This window comes from Asterias rubens, chromosome 4, assembly GCF_902459465.1.
Source record: "Asterias rubens chromosome 4, eAstRub1.3, whole genome shotgun sequence".
Lineage (NCBI taxonomy): Eukaryota > Metazoa > Echinodermata > Asteroidea > Forcipulatida > Asteriidae > Asterias > Asterias rubens.
The window spans coordinates 10436320-10464125 of record NC_047065.1 but is presented as its reverse complement, the minus strand read 5'-3'; the positions used below and the strand labels follow the sequence as shown (position 1 = coordinate 10464125).

The 27806-nt window shown below is 38.9% G+C and overlaps 2 protein-coding genes across 3 annotated transcripts; one reads left to right on the top strand and one right to left on the bottom strand.

The window, feature by feature from the left end:
* Nucleotides 1-249: 249 nt before the first annotated feature.
* LOC117289145 (serine/threonine-protein kinase Nek11-like) lies at nt 250-20568 on the bottom strand. Its single transcript, XM_033770138.1, has 16 exons — nt 20507-20568; nt 18968-19158; nt 17894-18059; nt 15690-15808; nt 11152-11343; nt 10452-10601; nt 9533-9611; nt 8710-8978; nt 7599-7704; nt 6567-6726; nt 5461-5529; nt 4508-4668; nt 3502-3777; nt 2440-2497; nt 1106-1187; nt 250-467 (listed from the first exon to the last, which is right to left on the bottom strand). Exons 2-16 carry the CDS (start codon nt 19129-19131, stop codon nt 254-256), a joined length of 2265 nt encoding a protein of 754 aa, XP_033626029.1. The 5' UTR covers nt 19132-19158; nt 20507-20568; the 3' UTR covers nt 250-253.
* On the top strand, nt 15031-26121 carry LOC117289146 (protein asteroid homolog 1-like). 2 transcript variants are annotated; one of them, XM_033770141.1, is made up of 2 exons: nt 15031-15247; nt 23088-26121. In XM_033770141.1, the coding sequence occupies exon 2, from the start codon at nt 23224-23226 to the stop codon at nt 25381-25383; it is 2160 nt and encodes a 719-aa protein (XP_033626032.1). In that variant the 5' UTR covers nt 15031-15247; nt 23088-23223; the 3' UTR covers nt 25384-26121. The 2 variants fall into 2 exon arrangements, with proteins under 2 accessions (XP_033626032.1, XP_033626030.1); XM_033770139.1 differs by lacking the exon at nt 15031-15247 and adding an exon at nt 20734-20821.
* Nucleotides 26122-27806: the final 1685 nt, after the last annotated feature.

Sequence of the window (27806 nt, the reverse complement as noted above, 5' to 3'; positions counted from 1 at the left end):
AATCGGTGGGATTCAATTAATTTGTTTTCCCAACAGAAAATTTAAGACACCAAGCTGACAAACTCAAGGTAAAGTAGCCTCACTATCCTGCTGTTGAAAATACAGGGCAGAAATAAATGATCAAGTAACTGCAGTCCTCGATGATTACTTTACTCATACTGAGACACCAATGGGTCAACCATGAAACGGTAGTCACAGCCAAAGGGAATTTCTTGCCATTCTGAATCCAGAGGGATGGCAAATAAGTACATTGTTATCTATCAAATGACGCCTGCTCTTCCAGAAATAACAGCTGATCGATCAGGAAACAGTCACTGGGGTTTTTGACGTACTTCTTTAATCCCTTCATAATCTCCCCTTCATCTAAAGTGGTATCACCCATTGACCTCTGGTCACCAAATCTTGCTTGCTTGAGGAAGGAATAAGCACTCTTGAAGGACTCTCTGCCAATTTTACGTTCACACTCGCTGAAAAAGTATCAGTTAAGGAAATAAGTTCCAACAGTTTTTGGAGAAAAAATATTGTGATTTGAAAGTTTAAATTTCAGTTTGGTATTTATGATGCTCAAGTGCATTCGAAAATGCTATTTCTTATTTGAAACAACTCTACTAAACCTTAATTACAAATGACATTCAGAGCGGGAAAAAACCTTATTTTGACGCAAGGGTTAATTTCCTTTACTTTCAACCATACACAATTGGTATTTTGCATGTGTCCCACCACTTGCAATTTAAAAGACATAAAGCATCACTTGTGATTGTCAAAGCTCAGTATCCACACTTGGTATGACTCCACACGTACTGCTCATGAAGAAACAAGTAACTTGTGAATGTTTTAGCTCAATCTGTCATCAGCGTCACAAGAAAATATGGAAAACCCCATCACTGTTTTTATTTCATTCAAAAAATAATTTGTTTCTTCATTTCTCATAAACTATTTCATGCACACATTCCAAGTGAAGCTTTCTGTCATGACCATATGTTTACCGTGGAAGGTATGTATGTGTAAATCTGTGAACATTTATAGTTTCATATGCACTCCTTTTAATGCAATGATGTTTAAAGAAAAAAGGAAAACAAATGAAATGAAAGAAATCAAAGGATACGATCTGAGATTTTTAATCTTGGTCTCTCTCATAGCGGGTGAAAAAGCACTAAGTGTGTTGTCTTTTAAGGTTCCGCCTTGATCTGTAAAAACAAAAGTATAAAAATTGTACAAATATAATTCTGTAATATTTTACCAGTAACATTAAGGGAATAAAAGATGCTGACGAAGTATTACGTGGCGGTTTAAAACGGAAAGGATTGTTGTCACGTATCACAAACTTTTGGTAAGACCGAGTCCCTAATCTTTTACTCCCACTCATAATGTATAATACGTTTTTTTTTAAAAAGCATTAATAAAAAACTAAACTGAACAATTGAACTTGACTATTTTGCAAAAAATTACACACGGTGCTTAACAGTTATGCATTAAGTGTTATTATTGCCCGCGTAAGCTTGTGTGCGGACTTGTGTCTTGCTATGAACACAGACTGCGCTTTACCCAACGGGTCTTTGGAAAGCAACTCCTAGGTCAACATGATCAGGCATGCAACCGTAACTTCACCAAAACGGAAGAAATTATAAAATGTCTACGCTTTTGTATAATATTTTTGAATGGTAAAACTGAGATTAAAAAAAGAGGAAATCAGCTGATCTGAGGAAAAGTTGCATGCATGGTCATGCGAACATCATTCAACCAATGGATTGCCTAAACTGTGTAGTGCAACTTATTTATAAATAATGGTTAACACTGGACAATTCACTTTGTCAATTTTGAAAAGTTATAAATTTTGAAATGTTATTCAAAACTGATAGATGGTAATCTTTTCAACCGATGCTACTGCAATTCAGCAATATGACTGTGTATCATTCTATTGTGTACCATGAATTGCTGTAGTAATTCATGCATACAATGTAACTACAGGTCAACACACCTTAGATCAGGGAATCGCCGCCCACCTACATGTAGGAAGGGTGTAGTAGTGGGATGGATACAAACGCATTGCTGAAAGTAGCTTTTCTATTGCATGAAACTTGTTTACATCTTTTAGTTGACAAACTTCGCCTACAATAGCATCTGCTTAGCAAGGGCGTACATGTACTATTGGCCTTTTAAGATAATTATATTAACAATGGGAGACTTGTGAATGCCAGGTGGAAGCAGACTTGCCAGGTAAATGTCCCTTGTTTACGTAGTTCTGAGCGTGTGCACATTACCGAGAACAACATTCACTCATGTACTGTCCACCATATTATCTCAAAAAGGCTCATCAGGATTGGACGCATTGCTCAAAGTAGCCCTCCTATTGGCTCCACTTGTAAGTATTTGTATTGTATTAACTGATGTGATTGGTCAATGCATTATTGGGTGGACATGAATGATTAGAATATTTACCTCCTGTTGTCTTGTCTAGAGCATCTTGCATGCATTCCATCAAGGCATCATATTCATCCTGTAACATCAACACAAAGTCACACTCAATCATCCCCCAAAACGCCACATGTATTTATTATTAATTTGCATTTTACACTTTAACTGACAAGAGATAATCTAAATGCCAGTTGCTTGGGATTCAAACCCTTGACCCAGGCATACTTCAGATCACTAAGACCCTGCAGCCAATAGACTGCCAAGTGTACCCGTTGAGGACAGGCCTGTTTTAAGACTAGTCCCCTGTCTTCATCTATTACGATACAGCCAGGCGATTGCTTTCAAAACAAAATGGTTTAATTGCATAGACATAACACACTTTGTAGTGTACATACTACAAGACTTGATACGTGATGTTTAGATGGCATTTGAGATCAGATATCTACTTTCAATCTCTTGTAGCCAGTCCCTTAGAGAATGTCCAAATGTTGCAACATTGTTAAGGACGTACCGAGAAGACTAATTTTGGGGACCGTCTTTCTCTCCCACAAGTAGTACTTGTTATAAAAAAAAAATCATAATGTATGCACGATAATATTTCAATATCCACATTGAAAGGCAGTGGACACTATTGGTAATTACTCAAAATAGTTATCAGCATAAAACCTTTCTTGGTGACGAGTAATGGGGAGAGGTTGATGGTATAAAACATTGTGAGAAACGGCTCCCTCTGAAGTGACATAGTTTTCTAGAAAGAAGTAATTTTCCACGAATTTGATTTCGAGACCTCAGATTTCGAATTTGAGGTCTTGAAATCAACTATCTAAATGCACACAACTTTGTGTGACAAGGTTTTGTCCTCTTTTATCATTATCTCGCAACTTCGATGACCAATTGAGCTCAAATTTTCACAGATTTGTTATTTTATGCATATGTTGAGATACCCCAAGTGAGAACACTGGTCTTTGACAATTACCAATAGTGTCCAGTGTCTTTAACATACATTTTAAAGTTTGTACAAGGTCTCCCACCCCTTCCCACTCAAACTCTTTATCAAAAATATTACGAAAAGAAAATCCTATTTACATCAATATCTTCATCAACTGAGTCAGACCCAGAGTCTTCAAAGTCTTCATGTTGAGAGTAGAATGTTTCAGCAGCGTCAGCATCAGCTGGAATGTTCTCCGCTACCCGAGCCAGGACTTTAGATGGCGATTGAGGGTCTGGTTGAGACTGATCTTTCCTGGGTGATGTTGGAGCCTTTTTAATGGTAGGTGACATTGGTGATTTGACTGGTTTGGACTGCGTTGATTTGATCGGGGCTGGCTTACCCTTGACTTGTTTGCTAGTTGGTGATTTGGTCTGTGAAAATACAATTGTTTGACAATTAAAGGAAGGCTCCCCAGAATCATCAATCAACCTTGCACTTACAAGTCTAATCGAGTAAAGTTTGACGGTGCTTCTTACTGCATGCAAAATTACTGTAAGCAAAATATTGAAGCATACAGTAGCACAAGTCATGCCTGTAAGCTTACCTCACAGGGCCACATTTCATAAAGCCTGTAAGCACAGAAAAGTATTGCTGAAACAAATGTGCCACATCACGCGATACGCGACGCGCACAGCATCTCCTTATAAGGAGTTGTTTACCCGAGGGCCTTACCATTTCAAAGCTGGAGGGGTGTTGTGTTGAAGGAAATCATTGAACAATTATAATTTTTGCATTTATTTTACCTTTTGACCAAGAAGTGTTGATGTTTTTTGACCGAAAAGGTATTTATGAATGGGAATCAATGTGTGTTGAATCGGTTTTCAACTAGTGGCTTAAACCCACCGAGGCCTGGTTCTTGATAATTTGGTAAAATGATCAAGTCCAGGCCTCGGCGCGGGTTTAAACCACTAGTTGAAAACCTCTTCACCACACATTGATTCCCTTATTCAAGCAGCTGTTACTATTATCATTACGACTATTTTGATGAGTGGGAAGGATCTACATGTACACCTTATGACAAGCTTCTATTTTCAAAGCTTATCTTTTATAAACTTTCACAGTAATAGCTCACCACGCCTTCTATCCATTCTAAAGCCATACCTGTGCTGATGTGGGCTTGGCTTGAGCGTTCTTGGTAGGCAGTGGTTTCAGGCCTGGTGGTGTGGCAAGTGAAATATTGGGGTCGTCAAAGTTGATTTCCTTCTTGAGAGGGGTGATGGGGCGGTCGTCATTTGCAGATGGAGCTTTTAATGTGCTCATACCTGCACAAGGAAGAAAACCACACAGATTCAAATCTTTGAATAATACAAAAAGACTTCCTCTTGGGCAACTTAACATGTTTGTTGGAGTTCTTATATTAAGCTTGAGGAAGTTTGGGTTAGTACAAAATAAATATCACATCCCAAACCCTGTTGGATCACAGGGCTACTTCATAGAGCTGTCCTTTATCGTCTCTGCCTTTAGATGGAGGCTTTTTATTAGTGGTAGCGGAGGATGATTTCTTTGAAATCTACTGATGAGTTTCAATGAATTCATCATTGCCCACAGCCATGGCAGTTTCGTCTGACACTGCATTGAGCTTAGTATTAGTCATGCAAGAATAGATGATGTGATCGTTTTCAATTTGTTCCCCTCTTTTTCGACTTATTTCAACACCATGAAAAAAAAAGAGTTTCAAGATCGCCTTGACGGCACATACACCAGGCTTCTTATGAGGGTACAGAACATCTCATGGCCGGAGCACAAGACCAAAGAAAAGATCTATGGAGACATTCCACCAATCTCTACTACTGTTGCTCAACGCAGAGTCCGCTTTGCAGGTCACTGCTTTCGTGCCTTTAGACCAGGTCATTCCTGACGTGTTATATTAGAGACTGCCCTGCCCTAATAGAGGACTTCGACCACTCAACTACATCGACGTGATCGGAGAGACACGGAGGCTGAAATCGTAAATGCAAGTAGCAAAGTCAGCCCAATCAACATTGGGGACTTTATAAGATCAACAAAATCCTTGATGATAGTGTGTTTAATAAGGCTGGTTTCTAGGTACTAACCTTCTTCACTGTATGGATTGGGGGATCCTGCTGGTTTGATGGGTCTATCATCGTATGCTGTGTAGGTAACTGTTTTAATAAACAAACAAACAAATATTGAAAGAAATTAATTTTAAAACAAAAAAAGCAAATATTAAAGGCAGTGGACACTATTGGCAATTGTCAAAGACTAGCCTTCACAGTTGGTGTATCTCAACATATGCATAAAGTAACAAACCTGTGAAAGTTTGAACTCAATCGGTCATCGAACTTGCAAGATAACAATGAAAGAAAATACACCCTTGTCACACGAAGTTGTGTGCGTTTAGATGGTTGATTTCGAGACCTCAAGTTCTAAATCTGAGGTCTCGAAATCAAATTCATGGAAAATTACTCCTTTCTCGAAAACTATGGCACTTCAGAGGGAGCCGTTTCTCACAATGTTTTGTACCATCAACCTCTCCCCATTACTCGTCAGCAAGAAAGGTTTTATGCTAAAAACTATTCTGAGTAATTACCAATAGTGTCCACTGCCTTTAAGGCCACAACTTGAACCGGGTTTGTGGACCTTTTAAAATCATCTTAGTTTTTATAACTATATTTCCTCCCAGTGCACAAAACAACCGTGGTTACAAAGAATGGGAACAAATACTTTGAACTGTCAAAGTATTCTGCCAGACCAAGACATTGTTCCCCGCGAATTTACATGTTACCACTTAAACGATCCAATGGAAAGCTCTGGTGGTCCAACAGAGGTAGTCCACCTATGCCTGCTGGAATACTTTCCAAACAATCCAATTGGAACATTCTTACTGTTTTTAATTTTGAGACCCTCCCTCGCACCAATGGCTCAACACAACAGACTGTATTGAATAATCCCTTTGCTGCTATAAAAGTCACCATCTTGTAGGTCAAACGGTATGCGCGTCTAAACGCGTACATCAAAGAAACACGCAGCATTCCCGATTTGATTTCTACGGCACAAGCGCGCACACACACACTCACACGCTCACAGACGCCATCTTGTAGGGCAAATACTTGAACGGTGATGTCACATTTAATACTGTCTATACTGGTTTGAGTGTCAGTGTGAGTCAAGAGTATAAAGCAGATAATTCTACTCCTACCTTCTCGGACTGTGCCCATATCTTCTCTCTCCCAGTGACTGATATCATCCATTTCCCTACCATCATCATAGTAAGTGTCCGGAGAAACTGCCGGGAGTCGACTACGAACTGTCCCCTCATTGTAAGATGGAGCCTCTTCATAAAATGTTGGACGATGTTGCTGAAATCAAACACAAAGACAAAAATCCAATAGATGTTTACATGCAGACATCCATTACATACACATTTATTTAGTTTATTCTTCACTACACTGTGAGATTAGTGCACTCCCCTTCCCAGTCCCAGGAAAACTTTTTGGATGCGAGTCACATCCACATCGTCTTACCATTTTGCATTCAGCAAGACATTTTTGAGCAACTCAGGATTTTGGCATACAAGTAGAACAGCTGAAACTGTTTTGAGTAATAGCAGCTGAGTAAGTACAATTTAAACAAGAAGTACTGGATTACACAAAGGCCATAGCCTTTACTGCAGTGGCATAACCAGACATTTTCATTAAGGAGGGCAAGCGGGGAAAAAGACTCAATTTGGGGCTAATTAATGTATGGATATTTTTGCTTTTCTTTTTCAATCTTATTTGGGATTGAGCAAGAGTTCTGGGGCCAAGAGACTATGAAACAGTGTACTCCAGTGTCAGTTTTTGGTATGATGTTTGATATGGTATGGGGGTAAACAAAACATCTGGGTTTTTTTTAACAATCAAGTTTGTTGTATAAAAGGCCGAAATGAAATTCCCATCGTGGAGTATAACGTAAATTGAAATAGAATTTGAAATTAAAGTTGTTCAAAAGTTTGCAAACAATCTAGTGGTTAACTACAGTAGGGTTGAGGGTTTAAGACATCATCTTATTCCATTGGATGGGCCCTTTACTTTGGAAAAGCAACGTTGACACTGCAACACATAAATCCGGTCCACAGTTCTGGCCATGTTTAGATAAGAATCAACTAAACATCAAATATTCATCTGCAGTCATACTTGCTAAAAACTAAGAGTATTAGTCAAGACATCCCAAGACATCTGTTCCAGCCTACCTCTCCAGCACCACCTTGCCAAGCTGGTCGATTGTACGACCCCATAGTTCCCTTGATGACTTCTTTCCTCTGAATATTCTGAGCAAGGTTGTTTCTTGCATGTTGACTGTCAAAGAAATTGTAAAAAAATATGACCGTGTGGCAGTCTCAAATTGTAGAAAGAAACTCACCACAATAAAAGGTGTGTAACTCGAGCCTTTAATACTTAAATTTATAAAAACAATTTGTGTACTTAGATCTGTTTCAAAGGGGTTTCATTACCTTTAGGTAAGATGCTATTTCAGCTTGGCAACAAACTGGAAATAATATTGAAAACTAAGAGGAAAAACCAAGACCACTAGATATGTTTGACTGCAAGTTTATAAAACTTCAATCTCTTATTGACCTATGGTCTGGTGGGTATTTCAAAGCCTGCACTGTGCTTCGGTCTGCCCCCAGAGGCCAGGGTCTATCCAGGACCGCTGGGATGGGCTATCAGCTCGGGGCAGATTCTTGACCAGGAAGTATGTCATGCGTGCAGTGCATAACAGATTGAGTGTGATGTATGATGGGACTGGTGGGTATTTCAAAGCCTGCACTGTGCTTCGGTCTGCCCCCAGAGGCCAGGGTCTATCCAGGACCGCTGGGATGGGCTATCAGCTCGGGGCAGATTCTTGACCAGGAAGTATGGCATGCGTGCAGTGCATAACAGATTGAGTGTGATGCATGATGGGACTGAGCATTTTCGGGATATGCCAATGAGCGTGCTTGATACATTTGCCCATCCCAGCACTTTTGGTTAAGGCAAGGTGCTGGGGACGACAAAGCACTGTGCATACACCCACGAAAGAAATTATGGTTATATTAAGATGAGAAATATTTTTTTCTGTCAAAACTTTAGTGTCAAGTCTTTAAAGCAATTTTTTCTGAGCCTCACCTCCAATCTCAGAGACTTAGGCCATGCCCAAATTAGCTCTGACTATAGCTGTTGCTAAGGACGTCCTATACCTCAACGCAAAAATAAGTGGAAATCTATAGCTATAGCTGTAGCCGGATACAGCCTTAATTAAAGGCAAAATAATTTAAAAGGTCCCCAGTCTATACCATAAGGTATAGTACCCAGTTTTCTCACCTGATAACTTGTGCTTTCTCATCAGCAAGTTGCATCTTCCTTATCCTCATCTTCTCCTTAGGAGTGAGGTGTTTGTAGGGATCTTGGACCGAGGATGGGTGCATGGATGTCTGAGGAGGAGGAGGCTGTTCCCGTAACGACACATCCTTCAAGTCCTCCAAGTGAGTCTTCTCTCGTAGGAGAGTGGCAAGCTCCTGCGTGTCTCTCTCGACAACTTCCCGGGTGTCGTCTCGATGCTCTTTCATCTCAGAGATCCTCTTCTTCATCTTCTGCTCGAGTTGATGACACAAAATAACAAAATAAATAAGGGTCGTGTATTTTGTGTATGTAGTTCAAGGACAATATTAAACAAAGGCATACCCCAATCAGAATCATTCAGTCATGCTAACTTGTTGACTTTGACAAGCTCTATCTAAACTAACCTCATGCAATACAAGGTTGGTATGGCAATGGGGTGCTAAATTCATACCTGTACCATCTGTGACTGGCATCGTGCTCACAGCGTAGCAAAAGCACGCAATTAGCACCACTTTCTCCTTAGGCAGCTCTATGAAATTGGACCCTTGCCCCAATCTCATGGCATTTCTTAATGTTCCGAAAAAAACACACCTCAGGAGCGAAAAAGTCTACGTGTATTTCCTGTTACTAAGCATACTTCTCCCCCACATTTTAGCACAGAAATTTGCCACTGACCCTTTAAGCAGAAATCAGTGATGTTAGTGCCAAAGGCAACATGAAGCAGTGTCATTAGGAAAGGTGAACTTGACAAACGGATCAAACTATTTTAAGTTTTAAGTTTTAAGAAAGATGAGTTTGATTTTACCTCCATGTGTCTCAATACAAATGGTATCTTAGTCACTTCAGTTGCAGACGGTCTCTTGGCAGGGTCTCGATTCAGCATTCTACAAGAAATGAGAAACTCAGAATTAAAATTAGGATTAAAGACACTGAACACTATTGGTAATTGTCAAAGACCAGTCTTCTCACTTGGTGTATCTCAACATATGCATAAAATAACAAACCTGTACAAATTTGAGCTCAATTGGTCGTCGAAGTTGCGAAATAATAATGAAAGAAAAACACCCTTGTCACACGAAGTTGTGTGCTTTCAGATGCTTGATTTCGAGACCTCAAAATCTAATTCTGAGGTCTCAAAATGAAATTCGTGGAAAACGTTTTCTTTCTCGAAAACTACGTTACTTCAGAGAGAGCCATTTCTCACAATGTTTTATACTATCAACAACTAGTCTCCATTACTTGTTACCAAGTAAGGTTTTATGCTAATAGTTATTTGAGTAATAACTAAATAGTGTTCATTGCCTTTATGAGCTTACATACTGATGTCCCTAATTTTATTTCTGCTGAATTTACCAAACAGGAAGTGTACCTTATTTTCATAAATTTAATCAATGTAAATTTGCATTGGGGATAAAGAATATAATATTCTTTGTCCCCGATGCAAATTTCCATCATTTAAATCGATGCTGTACCCGGTTCTAAAACATAGGATTTGAACTGACTCTAGCTACCAGGCAATATCGGTGGTCTAGTTGGTAAGACACTGCTCTAGAATTGCAAAGGTCGTGGGTTCGAATCCCATCCCAGTAATACGCCTGTGTGGTTTTCTTCTAAGTGCTCGGGAAATACCGAGTTTACAGTGCTAACACAGGTGTATTCAATAAATTCCAATGAATTTTTTTTTTAAATTCTTTTGTTACCATTTTCTTTCAATGTCTACTTACACATTCAATAGTTCTTGGATATTCTTCTCATATTTCTTTGGTATTTCTGGTGTCTTTCCTTCCACTATCTTGTACATAACTCCCATTAACGACTGGCCCTCGAATGCATGTTGAAGGGAGCACAGTTCATAAAGTATACATGCTATGGACCTGCAATGGAGGAATGTATCAATCTTGTCAGAGACAACTGTTGTCCCAGTCAACAGGGATAGGTTGTAGACAGGTCTGGGGAGGGGGTATGTGTGAAAAACAGACAGGGAAACTTAGCGGATGTACAAACATCAAAAACAGATGAACCCTACACAAAAGTACAGCCTGTTTTTAGATGTTTTTTTGTTATATCACATACATATATAATTCATGATTGAAAAATTCTCACTGATCCATTCAACATCACGTTTCATATGCCATTTTTGCCCTAAAGCGCACATGGAATATTCACTTGCAGGTTAAAAGTGCATGCGTAGTAGAGCATCACATGTAGAACAGTCAAGCACAGGGTAAATATCTTATGTGTAATGGTCTAACAGGGATGCGCTTTACAAGACAATCGTTGACTTTTCAAACAGGTGTACACGCAGGCATGAGGATTTCCTCTTTTAAATATCTGTATGCCCAAAAGTCCATGAACAGAAATAGCCTGTCAGGGTTAACAAACATTAAAAACGATTGTAATTTGGTTCGGACATCTGTAGCTTACCAAACATCTGATTTGGAATTGTAGCCCTCGTGTTTCAGCACCTCGGGGCTCATGTAGTACGGGGTACCAGTGAATGTGCTGGCCATGTCAGTGGTTCCCATTAAGACCCTGGAGATTCCAAAGTCACCAATCTTAATCATGTTGTTCTTTAGGAAGATGTTTCTGGTTTTTAAGTCTCGATGTAAAACTCGCCTACACAAAAAGGAAAAGGAATTTTTGTAAGATTCAAAACAAATTAATATATCTCAAAGAAGCAGAATTTGTTCTTTTACCTGAAAGTATGGTGAATGCTCTATATATCGACAACCCCTCATGATCTACATGTGCTTGGGCTAGGGTAAGGGTTAGGTTAGAGTTACGATTAGAAAAGTATATTAGGCATCGCTCAGTGAGCATTTTATTAATTTGTAATTTAAACGATGTCATGCAAGGTGCGTAATCGGTTTTTCATTTTTTTTCTTGTGACCCAGATGGTCGACTGATCTTAAACTTCTACGGGTTTGTCAGTTTATGTATAATTTTGGTGGATTACATAAACTGCTTACACTGCAAGCAACTGTTTTGTTAGCAAAAACCATTTAAATAATGTTCCTGTAATCTATTGCTTGGAGGTTATACAAATATCTGTTGAAATTTTGTTCTACACACAAGTTCCTTGCACACACTTACACCCTCACACACAAGACTATTTCTAAACCATTACCATAGCAACCACTTTTTTGTTTATACATTCTAGAGGGACTTGTGGTCATTGGGGTCAGGTCAGGAACATGGCCTTTTGACATTTGACCTGGGTATAACTTATGACTAGAGTTGTATCCCATCAATCATAATAAAGCTGTCAAGACCTGGCAGGTTGTGTGAATGGTTTCATGCAGATGGTGGCACAAACACACAAATGGAATGCAATACATGTATAGTTAAAGACATTGGACACTTTTGGTAATTGTCAAAGACCAGTCTTCTCACTTGTTGTATCTCAACATATGCATGAAAGAACAAACCTGTGAAAATTTGAGCTTGATCGGTTGTTGGAGTTGTGAGATAACTTTGAATTAAAAAATATCCTTCGTCACACGAAGTGCTTTCAGATGCTTGATTTCAATACCTCAAATTCTAAACTTGAGGTCTCAAAATCAAATTCGTGGAAAAGTACTTCTTTCTCAAAAACTATGTCACTTAGAGCATAGAGGGAGCTGTTTCTCACAATGTTTTATACTATCAACCTCTCCCCATTATTTGTAATCAAGAAAGGTTTTATGCTTATATTATTTGGAGTAATTACCAATAGTGTCCACTGCCTTTAAGTGCTACCTCAACGGCGTAGTAGGCCTACATCATAGACTGCTATATTCATGAAACATGTGAAACACAAGGTAACAAGTGTGATTTTAGCGGTGATCATTATTTATGTATCTCAACTTTGTCTATATAGAGTGTCATGGCCGAGTGGTTAAGAGCATCGAATTCAAGTTCTGGTGCTGATTCACCGGAGTGTGGGTTCGAATCCCGGTCGTGACACTTGTGTCCTTGAGCAAGACACTTTACTATAATTGCTTCTCTTCACCCAGGGGTATAAATGGGTACCTGCGAGGGTAAAGGTTGTTATTGTGTATGAAAAAGCCACAAGCGCCTTACAGGCAGCTCAGGGCTGTATACTCCCCAGGGAGCTGAGAAACATTACAGGGATGTTATTGGCCCCATGACCAGGGCACTAATGTAAAGAGCATTGATACGGTTATTGTGAAATGCGCTATATAAGAATTTGTTATTATTATTATATTATCTTTTGTGCATTGTCTTCTAACAGATATCAGTTTTGCACAGCAAACGTGAATACTCCGCAAAGGTTTTATTCAAAACGAATTGCTTTGATGTTTTTGGGTTGCCCCTATTTTGAAAGTTGCATACCTAAGTATACAAACATTTACTCAGAAGAACGTTGAGTATGATTACCCAACGTTCTTCCTATACAAGCTTTCATAGTAAATGTGGGCATAATTCAAAACAACAAGGGGTAGGCTTAATAAGAATAATAATAAACAAAGAAGCTCGCTGTTGCAAACTGATTAGCAACCAAAAATACCTAGTTTGATATAATATAATAATAAATGCAAGAAATAGTTCATGACCCAGTCACAGAGTGAAATAAAAGTAGCGAAATTACCCCAGATCTTATGGTAATAGAGTAACATAATATAATTTGTGTATGGCCAGAGTGCATGTACAGTACTTTAAAGTTGTTCTTGTAAGATAACAAGTTTTTATTTCCAGTGGCCCAACCGCGCCTCAAAATTCCTTAAACTTGGTGAGCCATCTTATTTTATGCAAAGAAGTAATGTGACTTCAACAAAGGTTTTGATTGGTGAAGTTAAGGGTTATTTTGAACAATTAATATTCATGAGCAGGCTTGAGCGAGCAGGGATAAGTTAAGGGGGGAATACAAATAAAATTCCTAAGTTTCTTTTCTGGTTTGGGAGGGTGTGTAGACCCTATGGGAATAGAATATTATTTTTGGCATTCGACATCAGAGCTTCTTGAGAAGAGGGTGTGAATCCAGCCTCAAAGATTTAAATTGCGAGCCTTAGGAGAAAGGGCATAGCCAGCCTTTGGCAGTGAGAACTAGTGAGAGTTCAACCAACAATAATTTTGAGTGGAGTGTCGGTTGCTAATAAACATTTTATATGTGGCAATTTTGAGCAGAACTTCGAGAAAGCCAGGATTCACCAGTATTCCTGGCTTGTGCCTTGGGAGAAGCCCCGCACAGTGGTAGTACTTCAAAAGTTGAAGGTGGACTGGGACCTCACTGTGAGTGAGCGCACATGACCGTTAGACGAGGACGGAACATCCCCCCCCCCCCTACCAAGGCAGAGGCAGGCAGAACAAGAGTAAAGTTAACGAGAGAGCTTGTAATTATTGTAGAAAGTAAAATGTAAATAAATACGTAAATATAAATGAAAAGCGTCACCATAGTTTTCTTGTGTGTGTGTGTCGAGGGGGCGGGTGTAATACTGAAGGTCTATACTTGGGTGGAGTCCTGGTTATGTAGCATATAGCACCTTAAAAAGAATTCTTTTTCTGAATTTTAATGCCAGCCTAAGTGCACCCTCATAACAAAGTACTCTTATTTGTAGTGTATTGTGGCCAAGAGGATAAGAACATTAGTGTTGAGCTGGGGTTTGTGATGAGCAGAGTGTGGGTTGGAGTCCTAGTCATGGCACTTGTATCATGGAGCCTGATACTTGACTACAATGTCTTTGTCCTGTGGATGGACACATTAAGCTGTACACTGTACTACTAGGATTGATCAAACCATTATGTGTGTTGTGTTGTCATTTAGCCTTCGAGAAAGACTCTGCAAGGGTCGAAACGACAGGCCATTAACTATTTTTTGCATTTATATGTACCTTCGGTCCATTTGGTTGGTAAGTTGTTTGCAACAGCTAATTATATTTTCTAATAAAAAAGCCCAAAACACTTATGAGTTGCCGGTTCACATAGCAAACATCTTTTTGACTATTAAATTACACGCTTCCTCAATCTTGCGTGCTACAATGATAAACTTTACTTTTGAGTCATCCTTGGTTTCATTTCCAGAAATATATCATTGTCACATAATTTCCAACCAACAAGCTTAATGTGATGTTGACATGTATAAAAACCACACAATGTTCCCAAGGTAATCCAGAAATGACACAGTGTATCCGGCAAACATTAAAACTGTAATGTAGGTGGAGCCAGATGAGAAATAGTAAAAAGGAAGTAGGCCTACACACGTACACACATTACTCATGAAACAACCACTTAACATACAATGCACATAAAAGCATCACATTTCACATAAATACGCTAATTCACCAGACAGATTGGTTTGTTGCTCATTAGACGAGAGGAAAACTACACACCAAGAGCAAACACACCATTTTGCAATATGAACCATAGTCAGAGTTGTTGCTGATTTCTGCAAAACTTGCACCATCTTGAACTGCAACATAAACATCCTGCAAGTAAACTCATCCAACACAGTGCAGGCTTTTGATGCATCAGAATTGTTCACCCATCTGGGTTCTGACCAGAGACTGATTTCTTATATCCGGTAAGTATTCATTTGGTTAGTGTACAGGATACAGATCTGGAACTTAATCTGCGAGAGGGCAAGGCCATTTTCATTTTAAAAAGTCCTCCCGATGGAAAATCTTATAGTCTTTGGAAAAGTTTTGAATGGGCACCAAAGCCAAGCTTTGTGGCCTCCATGTAATATCAGGCCTAAGGTCTAACTACAGGCCTAACTACCATGTACATGTAGTTCACATTGTTGCACAAGTGCCCCACTATTTTCTGCTAGCAAATAAATCAGGGCCCAATTTTGTAGAGATGCTTTTAAAGCACAAAAAGTAGCTAAGCACAACAAATTTGTTACTAGGCACAGTACCGTGTCTCATGTACAATTTGTGAATGGTGTCCTGCTCATTACTGCTAAGCAAACTATTATTAAGACCTACAGTAGGTGTCTTTACAGTGATAGGGGTTTAACTCACCGACTATGCATATGTTGAACAGCAAGAGCGAGCTGGACAAACCAATCCATGATTAGATTCTGGTCAAATGACCGGCCGGATTTCTTGCAAGCTGTGATCTTATCATCCAGATCACCTCCCTGTAGTAGAACATAAAGATAAAAGATGGTTAAAGGGAAGGTGTAAGTTTGGTAATCACTCTTAAAATTAATGGCAATAAAAACTCTTGGTTCAAAACCTATAGTAGCTTTCAATGTATGGCATTTTGAGAAACATTTCACTTCAAATTAATGTGGTTATGTAAAAAGATGCGAGTTTTTATGGCAAAAAATTTGAATATATGAGAAGCAATACCCGTGTAACGCTTTTCAGTTTGTGTATTCCTATAGGGATTGTTGTTCCTGCATGGACATAATATATTCGCTCCAGATTTTTGGAGATATCTGAAAAACGTGACCACCTTTTGAAACGAAGCTTTCACAGGTTTATTGTATACAATTACATTATAGGTTAAAAGACAATTGAACGGTTCAAAAACCAAAGGCACACTTTGCCTTTAAGTCTCATCATTACCGAATCTGGGATCTTGTATTAGATTTCTCATCATTACCGAATCTGGGATCTTGTATTAGATTTCTCATCATTACTGAATCTGGGATCTTGTATTAGATTTCTCATCATTACTGAATCTGGGATCTTGTATTAGATTTCTCATCATTACTGAATCTGGGATCTTGTATTAGATTTCTCATCATTACTGAATCTGGGATCTTGTATTAGATTTCTCATCATTACTGAATCTGGGATCTTGTATTAGATTTCTCATCATTACCGAATCTGGGATCTTGTATTAGATTTCTCATCATTACCGAATCTGGGATCTTGTATTAGATTTCTCATCATTACCGAATCTGGGATCTTGTATTAGATTTCTCATCATTACTGAATCTGGGATCTTGTATAAGATTTCTCATCATTACTGAATCTGGGATCTTGTATAAGATTTCTCATCATTACTGAATCTGGGATCTTGTATAAGATTTCTCATCATTACTGAATCTGGGATCTTGTATTAGATTTCTCATCATTACCGAATCTGGGATCTTGTATTAGATTTCTCATCATTACCGAATCTGGGATCTTGTATAAGATTTCTCATCATTACTGAATCTGGGATCTTGTATTAGAGATCTCATGACAAAGTATGGATGCCGAAAACATCAATGCTTTACCTTATCTTGATGCACATTACTAATGCATTATAGCAACTGGTAAAGCTTTTTCTTTCCTCCATAATGTTTTGCTTTTGCTTTACCTTCAAAATGAATAACTTCACCATTGAAAACAATCTGACTAAAATTCCAATAATTTACTGGAAAAAGACAGACGACAAAACGTAAGCCCATAAAACAAAAACCTGCCAGTCTTTGTACAGGCTGGCATAGATGTTATGACAAGGTCAGGTCAATCTCACCCTATTAGCCTTTTTGGAAATTTAGTAGACACTGTATGACTGCACTGTTTGGTTGGGGTGTATACAGACTAAGAGACAAATGTGCCCTGGTAACGTGTCCACTATATCTCAAATGACCTATAGACCTCCTCATTTACTTTTTTAGGTGAAAAATACTTGCCCATAAGAATGGCAAGAATAAATGTGGCCATTATCTGAAAATGTGAGTTAGAACATTTCATTTTGATTTATTGATTAAATCTGGTTTTGAAGCCAAGAACTCTCAGAAAGATTTTTATCCTGACTTTCACCTCTGTCACCTCTGACTTTTAGAGGTAAATTTGCTTTGCAGATGAACTGATTAACTGAGCCTGATTTCATAAAATTTGTCAGCACAAAAACTTGGTAAGCATAGACAGTTCTTGCTTAGCAGAAACAGGTTAACAGTCGAAATTTGTCCTCTGAATTAACAGTTTGGAGTTTTTGAGAAAGAAGTAATTTCTCACTCAAATATTAAAATACATCAGGTCTGAAGCCTTTTATTAGCTCCTGAAGGCACACAACTTCGTGCAACAAGGGTGATTTTTCTTCCATGATTCTCTGTCTACTTTGATGACCAATTGGGTAAAATTTTCCACAGATTTGTAATCCTATGCATATGTTGGAATACAGCAAGCTAGAACACTGGTCTTTGACAATTACCACTTAGGTGTCTAGAACCTTTTAAAACAACGCTCTGCCATTGGGCATAGTTTAGAAAGGATTATCTCACCTCACAGTACTCTGTAATGATACAGAAGAACTCCCCATCCAGGAAGCTGTCGTTGAATCTCACTATATTTGGATGATGGAGTTTAGAGAGGAGTTTAGCTTCATGCATTGCATCCACAGTCTCATCCATAGCCAAGTCTCCACATGAGATTTCCTTTAGTACCTTCCTGAAATGTCAAAGATTAAACAGTTGTGTCACTGCAAAAATGTTGTATATCCACATACAAATTCTCCTCTTTAAGCATAATTGGAACTGTTTGTATCCCAACTTACAAGTATTGACCCCTTGCACGCACCTCACACGCGGCGACTGTGCCACACTCACCATTTTTAGTGGTCAATTGGTTTACATGTAAACGTCGCGCAGCCTAAATAACGCACTTCACTGAACTACGCACAGCGACATTGCCCACCAGTATGGTGCCTTCAAACATATCGGATTATGACGTCAGTTGAATTCGGTCAATAAACACAAAATTAAACTGTGTTAGATGTTTAATTTTGCAATTTAACTCATTCTGCATTTTTACTTTATTTGGCGTCGTTCTATTGCTGGCTAATGTTTTTAATGTCTTTATACACTTATTGTAAATAAATATAGTTTTTTAATATTTGCCAGGGATATTGGAATTGAAGACCTTTGGGCTACAGTTTTTAGGTAAACTTTTTAAATTCCAGGCATATGTCTCTGGCTTTGGTTTTGTTTATGTTTGTATTTTGTATGTGTTTTTATTCTGAATAAATATCAATAATAACCATACTGCATTTGTAGTAAGATCCATTATTACTATTAAAAGATACAACACGATACACTGTTTTCGCACTGAAAACATGTATTCCAAGTTGCAAAACTTTAAAATTTGTTCACAAAAACATTTCCTAATGAGGCAGGTTATTGTTATTGAATTGAAAAACACAAGACCACCCGCCTTGTTCAGTTTCAAGTTTACTGGCCAGATTTTGTTATCGCAACTAAAATAATCCTTGCATCGCAAGACTCCTGCCAAATCTCAGCCCAACAATTTGGTCAATTATGAAGTCACATACATTATAAACAAAATGCAATATTTCTGACCATTCTTCCTCTCCTTTGCTGGTGTTTGCCTTGGTGTCATGTACAAGGTATGCTGTACCAAAGTTTCCACTTCCAAGTTTCTTCTCTACCAGATAGCGATTGGCTAGGACACGATGGTCACTCTTATCCTCTTTAGGTTTCTTCACACCTCGCGCTGGTGGCATGGTGGAATCAGATCCTCACTCAACAATCTATAAAATAATAAAGCAGTTTGGGTAATAAACCAGAATTTTATACATAGAAATGAACTTCCTCATCGGACTAATGAAATAAATTAATTATGATTCATAAACATAAATACCTATCAAGTTTATAACCATCACAAAAATGACAGCATTGTTATGAATTTCTTGGATTCCACTTTTATGTTGTCAAACTCTTACTAAATGGGTCTCACATATTTCCCAGGGCTACTTATGGAGTACTTACGGAAACTTAGGCTCTGAGGTTAATAGATTTGGTCTATTTGTTATTAAAACTTATTAATATTAAGTTTAACATTTAATAGACAAGTCGGGTCTAGACCCAGTAACTGGGGCGCTGTACTTTTTTTTCTCGAAATAATGTCATTATCGGTCGTGAGCTAGTCATAGTACTAGTAAGTAGTAGGCTACGACCGATAATGTCAAAATTTCGAAATCAAGGAGTACAGTGCCACAGCGGAAAAGTTTCCGTGTGGCGCCACCACTTTTTCATTCGATATGAAATAACTGAATTTACCTCAAATCAATAATAATAATAATATAATAACCTTACTTATATAAAGCGCTTTTTACAAAAGCGATACAAAGCGCTACGAAATACAATAGCAACCAAACAAAAGATAAACTACATGTTTTACAGACAAAACAATGCCATTAACAATGATACAATCATAGTAGATTCTACCTCCATGATACAATCTAGAGTAACTTAGGATAGAGGTGGGTTTTTAATTTGGATTTGAAGGAACTCAGTGAATTGGTTTAACGAACAGATTGAGGAAGACGATTCCAGCATTTTAGCCCAGTTGCAGCAAAAGCTTTAGATCCTACATTGGTAAGTGATCGTGGGGCGTTCAATATATAACAGCTGAAGTGGTCTTTTTGTAAAATGAGTGAAAAAGTGGTGGCGCCATACGGAAAGTTATCCCTGTAAAGTGTAACGTTATGATGACAGTGACACTTCAATTGCACGTATTTGTATGGTTCTATTTGTATGCCTGCAGACTTTATTATGCTGTACCGTAATTTCGTAAAGGGAAGTTCAACTCAGTCAACTAGCCCCACTTGTGTGGCCAAGGCTAGGATTCAGCTAGCCTTGGCCACACAATTTGGGGCTACTCAACTCAGTCAACATGATCATGATGCTGATTCAGTAATTGCTGGTCAGTACTCTCGTCTCACTCTCCAGTCACTCATCGTTCTTTTAATTTCATTTCCCTCCAATTCTGTGCACTTTTCAATCAATTACGAAAATAACTATCCAACGTATTCTTCATCATTAATATAGAGCATCCAAGATGCACTTGAAAATCCTTGAAAATTAAAGTTTTCTCACCTCAGAAATTGCGCTTGCGTTGCCAGGACATGAACGCTGAAAATATATATCTTGTTCCCGACTCGCCGCTCGATGGACGAAAGACGTACAAAGTGTGCGATCTGCTGCTGCATGCGAAACCGAAACCATACTCTCCATCAATTTTGCGGTCCCGTGTTAGTGCCCCCTCAACGTTGAGTTTAATGAAAACAACAAAACCCAAGATAGAAGAAGTCACAAAGTGCTAACTGCAGGGGTGGGGCATCGAGGGGGAAAGGCATCATAAGTAACACTTCCACTTCCAAGTTCCAAGCCAGACATCATGCATCATAAATAGTATGTATCCGAGTATAGCTAAATGTATTGAGAAACATCACTGCTACCGTTAATTTAATGATTAATTAAAAGGGGAGGGTTGCAGTTGCAGCCAGGGGCAATCTGCAGTGCAATTGTATTGTATTTGTATAGTATTGTACTCTATTATTTTATACACACACAACTGAATGACTGAGCACATGCATGGTCACTATGTGTAGCTTCGAGTGCTTTGGCCTATGGGTCTACGACTCCCGAGGTGTTCCCCGAAACATTCTAATGGATGGTCCTGGGATCACTGAGGGTGTTTTAACCGGTCCATCCATTATCACGATCGAGAGAAACACACCCCAACGCAACAGACTATTTATCATCCTCGCATGTCATTGCAGATAACAGAAACAGAGGTAGTTGCGAACACGTTTATTCCTTCTGCCGTCGGCAGGAGGGTTACACATGTAGTTGCGATAACGTTTATCCCTTCTGCTGACAGGAGGGTTACACGTTATCACAACTAAAACAGATGCACAACTGATTGGGTTTGAGGTGGGTAAAAAAGACGTCTGGTAGGCCTTATGCGTGTGCCATATTAATAGACCCCTTGCAATTAGCGCAGCTTACTCGCATGTGCCTATCCTGGGTGTCTAAATCGTGTACAAACATGCACAAAGAGAGTTGACACCCAAAATTATGCGCATTGTTCGGAGGCGTGGTCTGTATTGTGGTACGCTGAGGTCACGCGCACGTTTTTACGCAAAGAGAACAGCTATTGTCCAACGATCTGCCTCCTTTTTGAGAGTGTGACCTCATATGCCATGGGTCTATAGTCGACTATTACATGGAAAACGACTATCACACAGCCGCCAGGTTTCTAGTAAAATTAAGACATGTGACGCGCTGTAAACCACTGAAAAGGCAGAATTTTCTAAGGGGTGTTGTAACATAGTATCCTCCTCTTACCAGTTTTCACGGTATTATGCCTTTTTCTTTGAATTGGGAAAAAAATAATGATGCGATATATCAACCGATGCCCTAGTTATCTTCATTTGTTTATATTAAAGGAACACGTGTTCCTTTAAAGTATGCAAACATGAAATAAAACTTGATGGACATTGAACTTTGCACACCACACACCGATCTTCAACGACTTCAACTGGTCCCATTTGTTTTGAGTTTTCCTGTTTTCAAGGCAAACGAGAAAGAATGGTTGACCGGTGAAGCCATACGTGGAAGAAATATCTTGAGGATTCAGCAGATTTTTAATAAATAGGTCAAGTTAGGGGATGGGGCAGCCATTTATACTACCTAGATATTAACTCAACGGTTAGGGCCTATTCAGTGTGTTTTCTTCAAAACTTAATTTGATTCAATGCAATTTCACAGATTGGTTTCACAGCCTGTTTTGAAGACTAGAATCAATTTCTGTCCAAAAACCAATAAAAAATTTAAGTCAAGTAAATGCGTGCAGTGACAACTTTCACTTAGAATAGCAAAGTACAACATGGTAGCAGTTGCTACCCAAATATCATTGTCTTTTTGTGCTACTCAATATTGCCATTTAAAGGCAGTGGACACTATTGGTAATTACCCAAATAATTATCAACATAAAACCTCTCTTGGTAAGGAGTAATGGGGAGAGGTAGATAGTATAAAACATTGTGACAAAACGGCTCACTCTGAAGTGAAGTAGTTTTCAAGAAAGGATTTATTTTCCACGATTTTGATTTTGAGACCTCAAGTTTAGAATTTGAGGTCTCAAAATCAAGCATCTAAAAGCACACAACTTCGTGTTACAAGGGTGTTTTTTTCTTTCATAGTTATCTTGCAACTCCGGCGACCAATCAAGCTAAAATTTTCACAGGTTTGTTATTTTATGCATATTTTGGTATACACTAAGTGAGAAGACTGGTCTTTGACAACTACCAATAGTGTCCACTGCCTTTAAGTATGCACGTATAACTACTTGACCTAATTGTTTTCTGTGTAAGCCTTACATGTAAATCATCACTAATTTTTGCTGCAGGCAAGCAACGTTTCAGCACATCCAGCTGATTTCAGCTTTCTTCACTTCTGTTGTTGAAAACAACGGAAAAACATTCAGCATATAAGTATGTTTTTTACTGGACTATAAATTTGCTGGAAGAACAATGCAGCAATCAACAAAAAACAAAAATTAACAGCAATCAAGTTAAATCAATGCATAGAAAATGCCTTTGTTGTTTAAACATATTTCTTAGTTTTGAATAGCTTCTCAAGTATTTTTTTGTTATCTTCTCATTATTTTCAGACGTCTTCAGTCACTGTTGAAACAAGAGCAACAAAAGCGCTACGTATTTCCATCGACAAACTATGGCTATTTGAAAGGACCTGCTTGTGTCATTGGCATTAATTTCTACTAACAAGTCAACCTGAAGTGGTGCGAGATGGGTGTTAGAGGACTAACAAGTTTAATTGGTGAGCATCCATCGTTATTCTGCAGGCATAAGTTACACGATGTCCGCCTTGTGATTGATGGCTATGCACTACTCTACTTCCTCTATCAGGATCCCCCAGCATGTGATGATGGACATCATGGGGGTCGCTATCAACACTTCGCTACCAGGTGTCAAAGCTTCTTTCGTAATCTTGCCAAGTGCAATGTGTCCTCGTTTGTGCTGTTTGATGGAGCCTATGAGAAAGATGATAAAAAGCTTGCTGAGGTTAAGACTAGATGCGCTGATAGGGTACGGACAGCTGTAGGTATTGCTAGTGGCAGCAGTGCATTAGCCTTTGCCCCTTGTGTTTCCATGGTGTTGAAGAAGGTACTGGATGATTTAGGTATTCCGTATGCATATTCTAATTTTGAGGCTGATGCCGAGACGGCAGCCCTAGCAAATGCCTGGAACTGTGCAGCTGCGTCACGTGACAGTGACTTCTACATCCTGGATTTGAGAGCTGGGTACATTCCGCTGGACCATCTTGAGTGGAAAAATCCCAGACATGCTGAAGAATCTAAATCAAAACCCACAAGCCCTCATCAGCAAAAAAAGAAAGCGCCACCCTCAGCCAGTTATTTTTACATTGACTGCTTGAAATATCAAGGCTCTGCATTCTGTAAGATGTATAAAGTCAAACAGTCATTGCTTCCGGTACTTGCTACTGCAGTCGGGAATGACTACAAGGAAACTTTTGGTAAGTCATTGACTGGGTTCCACGGTTTTGTCCACTCTCAGTTCTCAAGATCCAAAACAAAGAGCAAGAGCTACAATCAAATTACAAGTTATCTCTCTTGGTTGAGCGAGAAGGAGACAATTGAGGAAGCCGTAAGTGATATGATCAAACATGAGAGAGGTGCTAGCCGACTACAGCTGAAAAAGCTGATTGAGGCATCCTTAGAGATGTACTCTCTACCTGACTGTCTGGCCATTGAACAGGTGCTCTCTGGTACATCTGGTAGATCAGGTTCCACTCCAAGCAAGATGGCGATTTGTGCTTCAATACCTCAATGGTTTGTTGAGCTTCTTACCAGGGGCAAGGTAGAGATGTTTTGTGCAAATGTGTTGTGCACGAAGAGGGTGTTTCTTCGCATCCAGGTGGAAGACCCATCCCAACAAAGCGCTGCAGTGCCATCTGTTCACATTAGATCGGTGGTGTACGGGATCTTACTTTGGGATCAGAAGTCTCTTGATAAAATACCACCTATTGTGGAGGAGTATGCTCAAGGATCAAGCACCCTAAAACACATTCTAGTAGAACCAGTCTATGAGATTGATAGAGGTGATGGAATGAAATCGGCAATTCCTTCCCTCGGAGATGTTCCTGCAATGACCGCTTCCGAGCGGAGACAGTTTCTTCTATCTACTCTTGGGATTAACAGCTCAATTATTGAAGGTATTCCAGAATCATTCCAACTAGCCACTTGTGTGACCATATACTTAATACATCATGCGGAGCCCTTGGTTAGTTCTGATCATGTTTTAGCTTTAACTGTGAGTTGGCTTCAGGGAGTGGCTACTGCCACTCAAGAGTTCATCAGCAGACGCCAAAGTACACCCAGCCTTCTACAAATAGGTCTGATCAACTCTGATGTGTATGCTCTAATAAAGAACTGTAGGTCACATGCCAACAAGTACAAGAAATTCAAGAAGTTTGATTTGGACCTAGAAGTGACGCACAAAATGGCACAGTGGCAGCAGTGCTTGTTGGATGTTGTCAACTTGAACAAAGTCCTGTTGGAACCCTTCCCCAACCCTGACATGGCTGTGTTGTACAATGGTCCATTGATACACAGTATCTGCTCTGTTCTTCGTCCATTGCAAATGACAGAGCAGTACCAGTTGGTGATTAGCATGTTGCTGCAGGGAACACAACGGAGAGTTCCTGCTTTGTTTGATCGACTCCTGGAACCAACCTGGCCACTGCTTACACCGAGACAACAGAAAACCATGAAATCAAGAAGAAGAAAGAGGCCACCTTCAAGAGGTACCTACAGACCACCATCTAGCACCACTGGACAAGCTGAAAGGACTGAATCGAGTGTAGGTGGTGAAGTAAGGTATAACGTTAATGTTACAAGTAGGTTTGGGCCTCTAGCTATGGAATGAAATAAGATTGTCATAGTACTCTACATACTTGTATGTTCTTAAAGGTGCAGCACATATTCATGGTGCATGTGTCTCTAATATCAAAAACATCAAACTAGATTGAATGTACAATGTACAAATGTTTACATTGTAGGTTGCGTTTCTTGGTTCACACTGGTTTTCACATCAAGGTGATCTTAGTTGTTCCTGCAACAACCTCAGATTTATCACTTACTTTGAGGAATGACCATGTTCTTATTTTTCAAAAAGATACGGTACACCTGTTTCAGCTCAAATTATTTTGTTAAAACTTGCTAAAAGTTTAATTTAAAGTTATGAAATCTTTCTTTGTGATAAAGAAAACTATTGACACTTGTCAGATTTCAATTAATGTTAGGGATCTTCCTCATTCTCGAACAGAAAATCTCTTGAGGTTATCCTGTGTACAATTTGAATTGCTATCAGTTATTGTGTGAATGGCTTTAGCCACACCTATACAATAACAGATCATTCATCCATGATCGAGCCCTCTGTTGACAGATAATTCTCATTAAACCTTTCAGACACAAGATTCAGCAAGAATAATTCAATATTTTATGTTTTAAAAGCATGACTGAATACATGAGCCAACAGATCCATATTTACCAGTGGATCATTTTTAGCAAGCTATGCAAGTAATGATTTCATTGATGCTACTGGATCAGAACTGATTTTATTAAAGCATCTGACTATGTGTATGAAGCAAATGCATGATTTAAGCAATGGCTGGGGTGGGGGGGGGGGGGGGCAATTGGGGGCAAATCCAAACTCAAGCGAGGGGTTAATAAATGTGGTTTTTTTTTCGATTTCATTTGGAGGGGAAAAAAAGGGGGCAATGGTTCTGAGAGGGGGTCACTTACATGGAAATGTGCAGTGTTTTTACACCACTCAAAAGTCAAAACTATCAGCGATTTCGAGAGGTCTTAATTGCTTTGACCTGGGGTGCGTTCCACTCGCGCAAACATTGCCAACAGTTGCGCATGCTCAGAAACAACTTAAAGTGGAACGAGTTGTGTGCTGCCACCATTGGCGAACGTTGGCAACTTTAGGCGAACATACTTCTGAGGTGTTGGCGAGTGGTTTTTAAAATGGCGGACAAGCTTATGGTATTTCTTTGTCACAAACAAAATTACATTGTATTTTCGGTGATTTATAATGAAGATTTAAAGTAACAAAGTTAATTAGTTGAAGAAATGATGTAGAAAGAAGGACTACATGTACATACAGCAAAAAAAACAAAGTTAAAAAAAATACTACGTATGGTGCGCGCCGTCTGCATTTCAGGGCGCCGCCATATTGACATCGCGTAATGCGCACCAATCGTTCCAAAGAAGAAAACGTTTGCACGAACAGTTGCGAGTCGGTTGCGCGAACAGTTGCGAGTCGTTTGCGCGAGTGGAACGCACTCTTGGTTGATGGCGCTGTTTGAGCTTGTGCAATACTATAGTGAAAATATCCAACTCAGTATAATAGAATGGCACCAGCTTATTTTTATTGGACTTTTAAATGCGTCTGTGTCAACTTTTTTTCTGGGCCCATTCAGGGCTGTGATTGGTCAATTTATATAAATGTGTAGAGGTTAATGAATTGGTTTGTCACAAGCCTTTTAGTGTTAACTCATAGCACATGTCGTCCTTTGATAATAGCACCTTCTAGAGAGTTAAAGAAGTTGCTCATTAGCTCAAAACAATGCACTGTACTTTCCATTGTTTATTCATTGCTTGACCTCATTTCAAAAGGTCGATCACAAGTGATTCATTTCAACATTCTGAACATATTGATGAATATTTTTCTAAGAATGTTTGAACAGTTTTTAAATTAAAGGTTTTCAAATGCAAATTGTACATACATGTGCCATCTTTGTATGAAAAACATGAAAACGATTTTTAATCTCCAAAAAGTTTAAATTAGTATGTTTTCCTTTATTAAATGTCATGTATAAAACATATGTGAGAAAGGACTCCCTCTGAAGTAATGAAGTTTTCAAGTTTTATGTTGCCTTTTTCTGAATTCATTATTGAATAATTTGCAATATGTTTATTTTGATCTGCAAGTGCAATTCAACCACTCAATGCCCTCTAATTAAGCAGGCCTTGCAATTTAATCTCCACTATAAACCTCCACCCACATGAGTTGATCCTGCACAGTAGGGATAGTCTATGCAATGCCAAGCCCTTTGTCAATGGTATGTCTTTTCCTGCTTTCAATTTGTGTTATTTGTGTACACTTTCTATAAGTTTATATTGCTGCATTTCAACAAAACTAAAAGTTGTACATGCTCTTGAGTACATGTAGCTTGAATGACGTTTTAGTAATCCAGCTTGAGTTTACACCTATACTGTATAACACAGTGTATTTTTATCAACTTCTTACTTTTCCCACGTTAGACCTGACGCACATGATGT

Bases quoted from the DNA above. Each gene is read 5' to 3' on its own strand.
- LOC117289145 (XM_033770138.1), bottom strand. From the start codon at position 19,131: ATGCCACCAGCGCGAGGTGTGAAGAAACCTAAAGAGGATAAGAGTGAC. The intron at 3,778-4,507 runs GTATGGCTTTAG...GTATTTTCACAG, and splicing joins CCAAGCCCACATCAGCACAG to ACCAAATCACCAACTAGCAA. The intron at 1,188-2,439 runs GTAAATATTCTA...TTGTTTTTACAG, and splicing joins TCTAGACAAGACAACAGGAG to ATCAAGGCGGAACCTTAAAA.
- LOC117289146 (XM_033770141.1), top strand. From the start codon at position 23,224: ATGGGTGTTAGAGGACTAACAAGTTTAATTGGTGAGCATCCATCGTTA.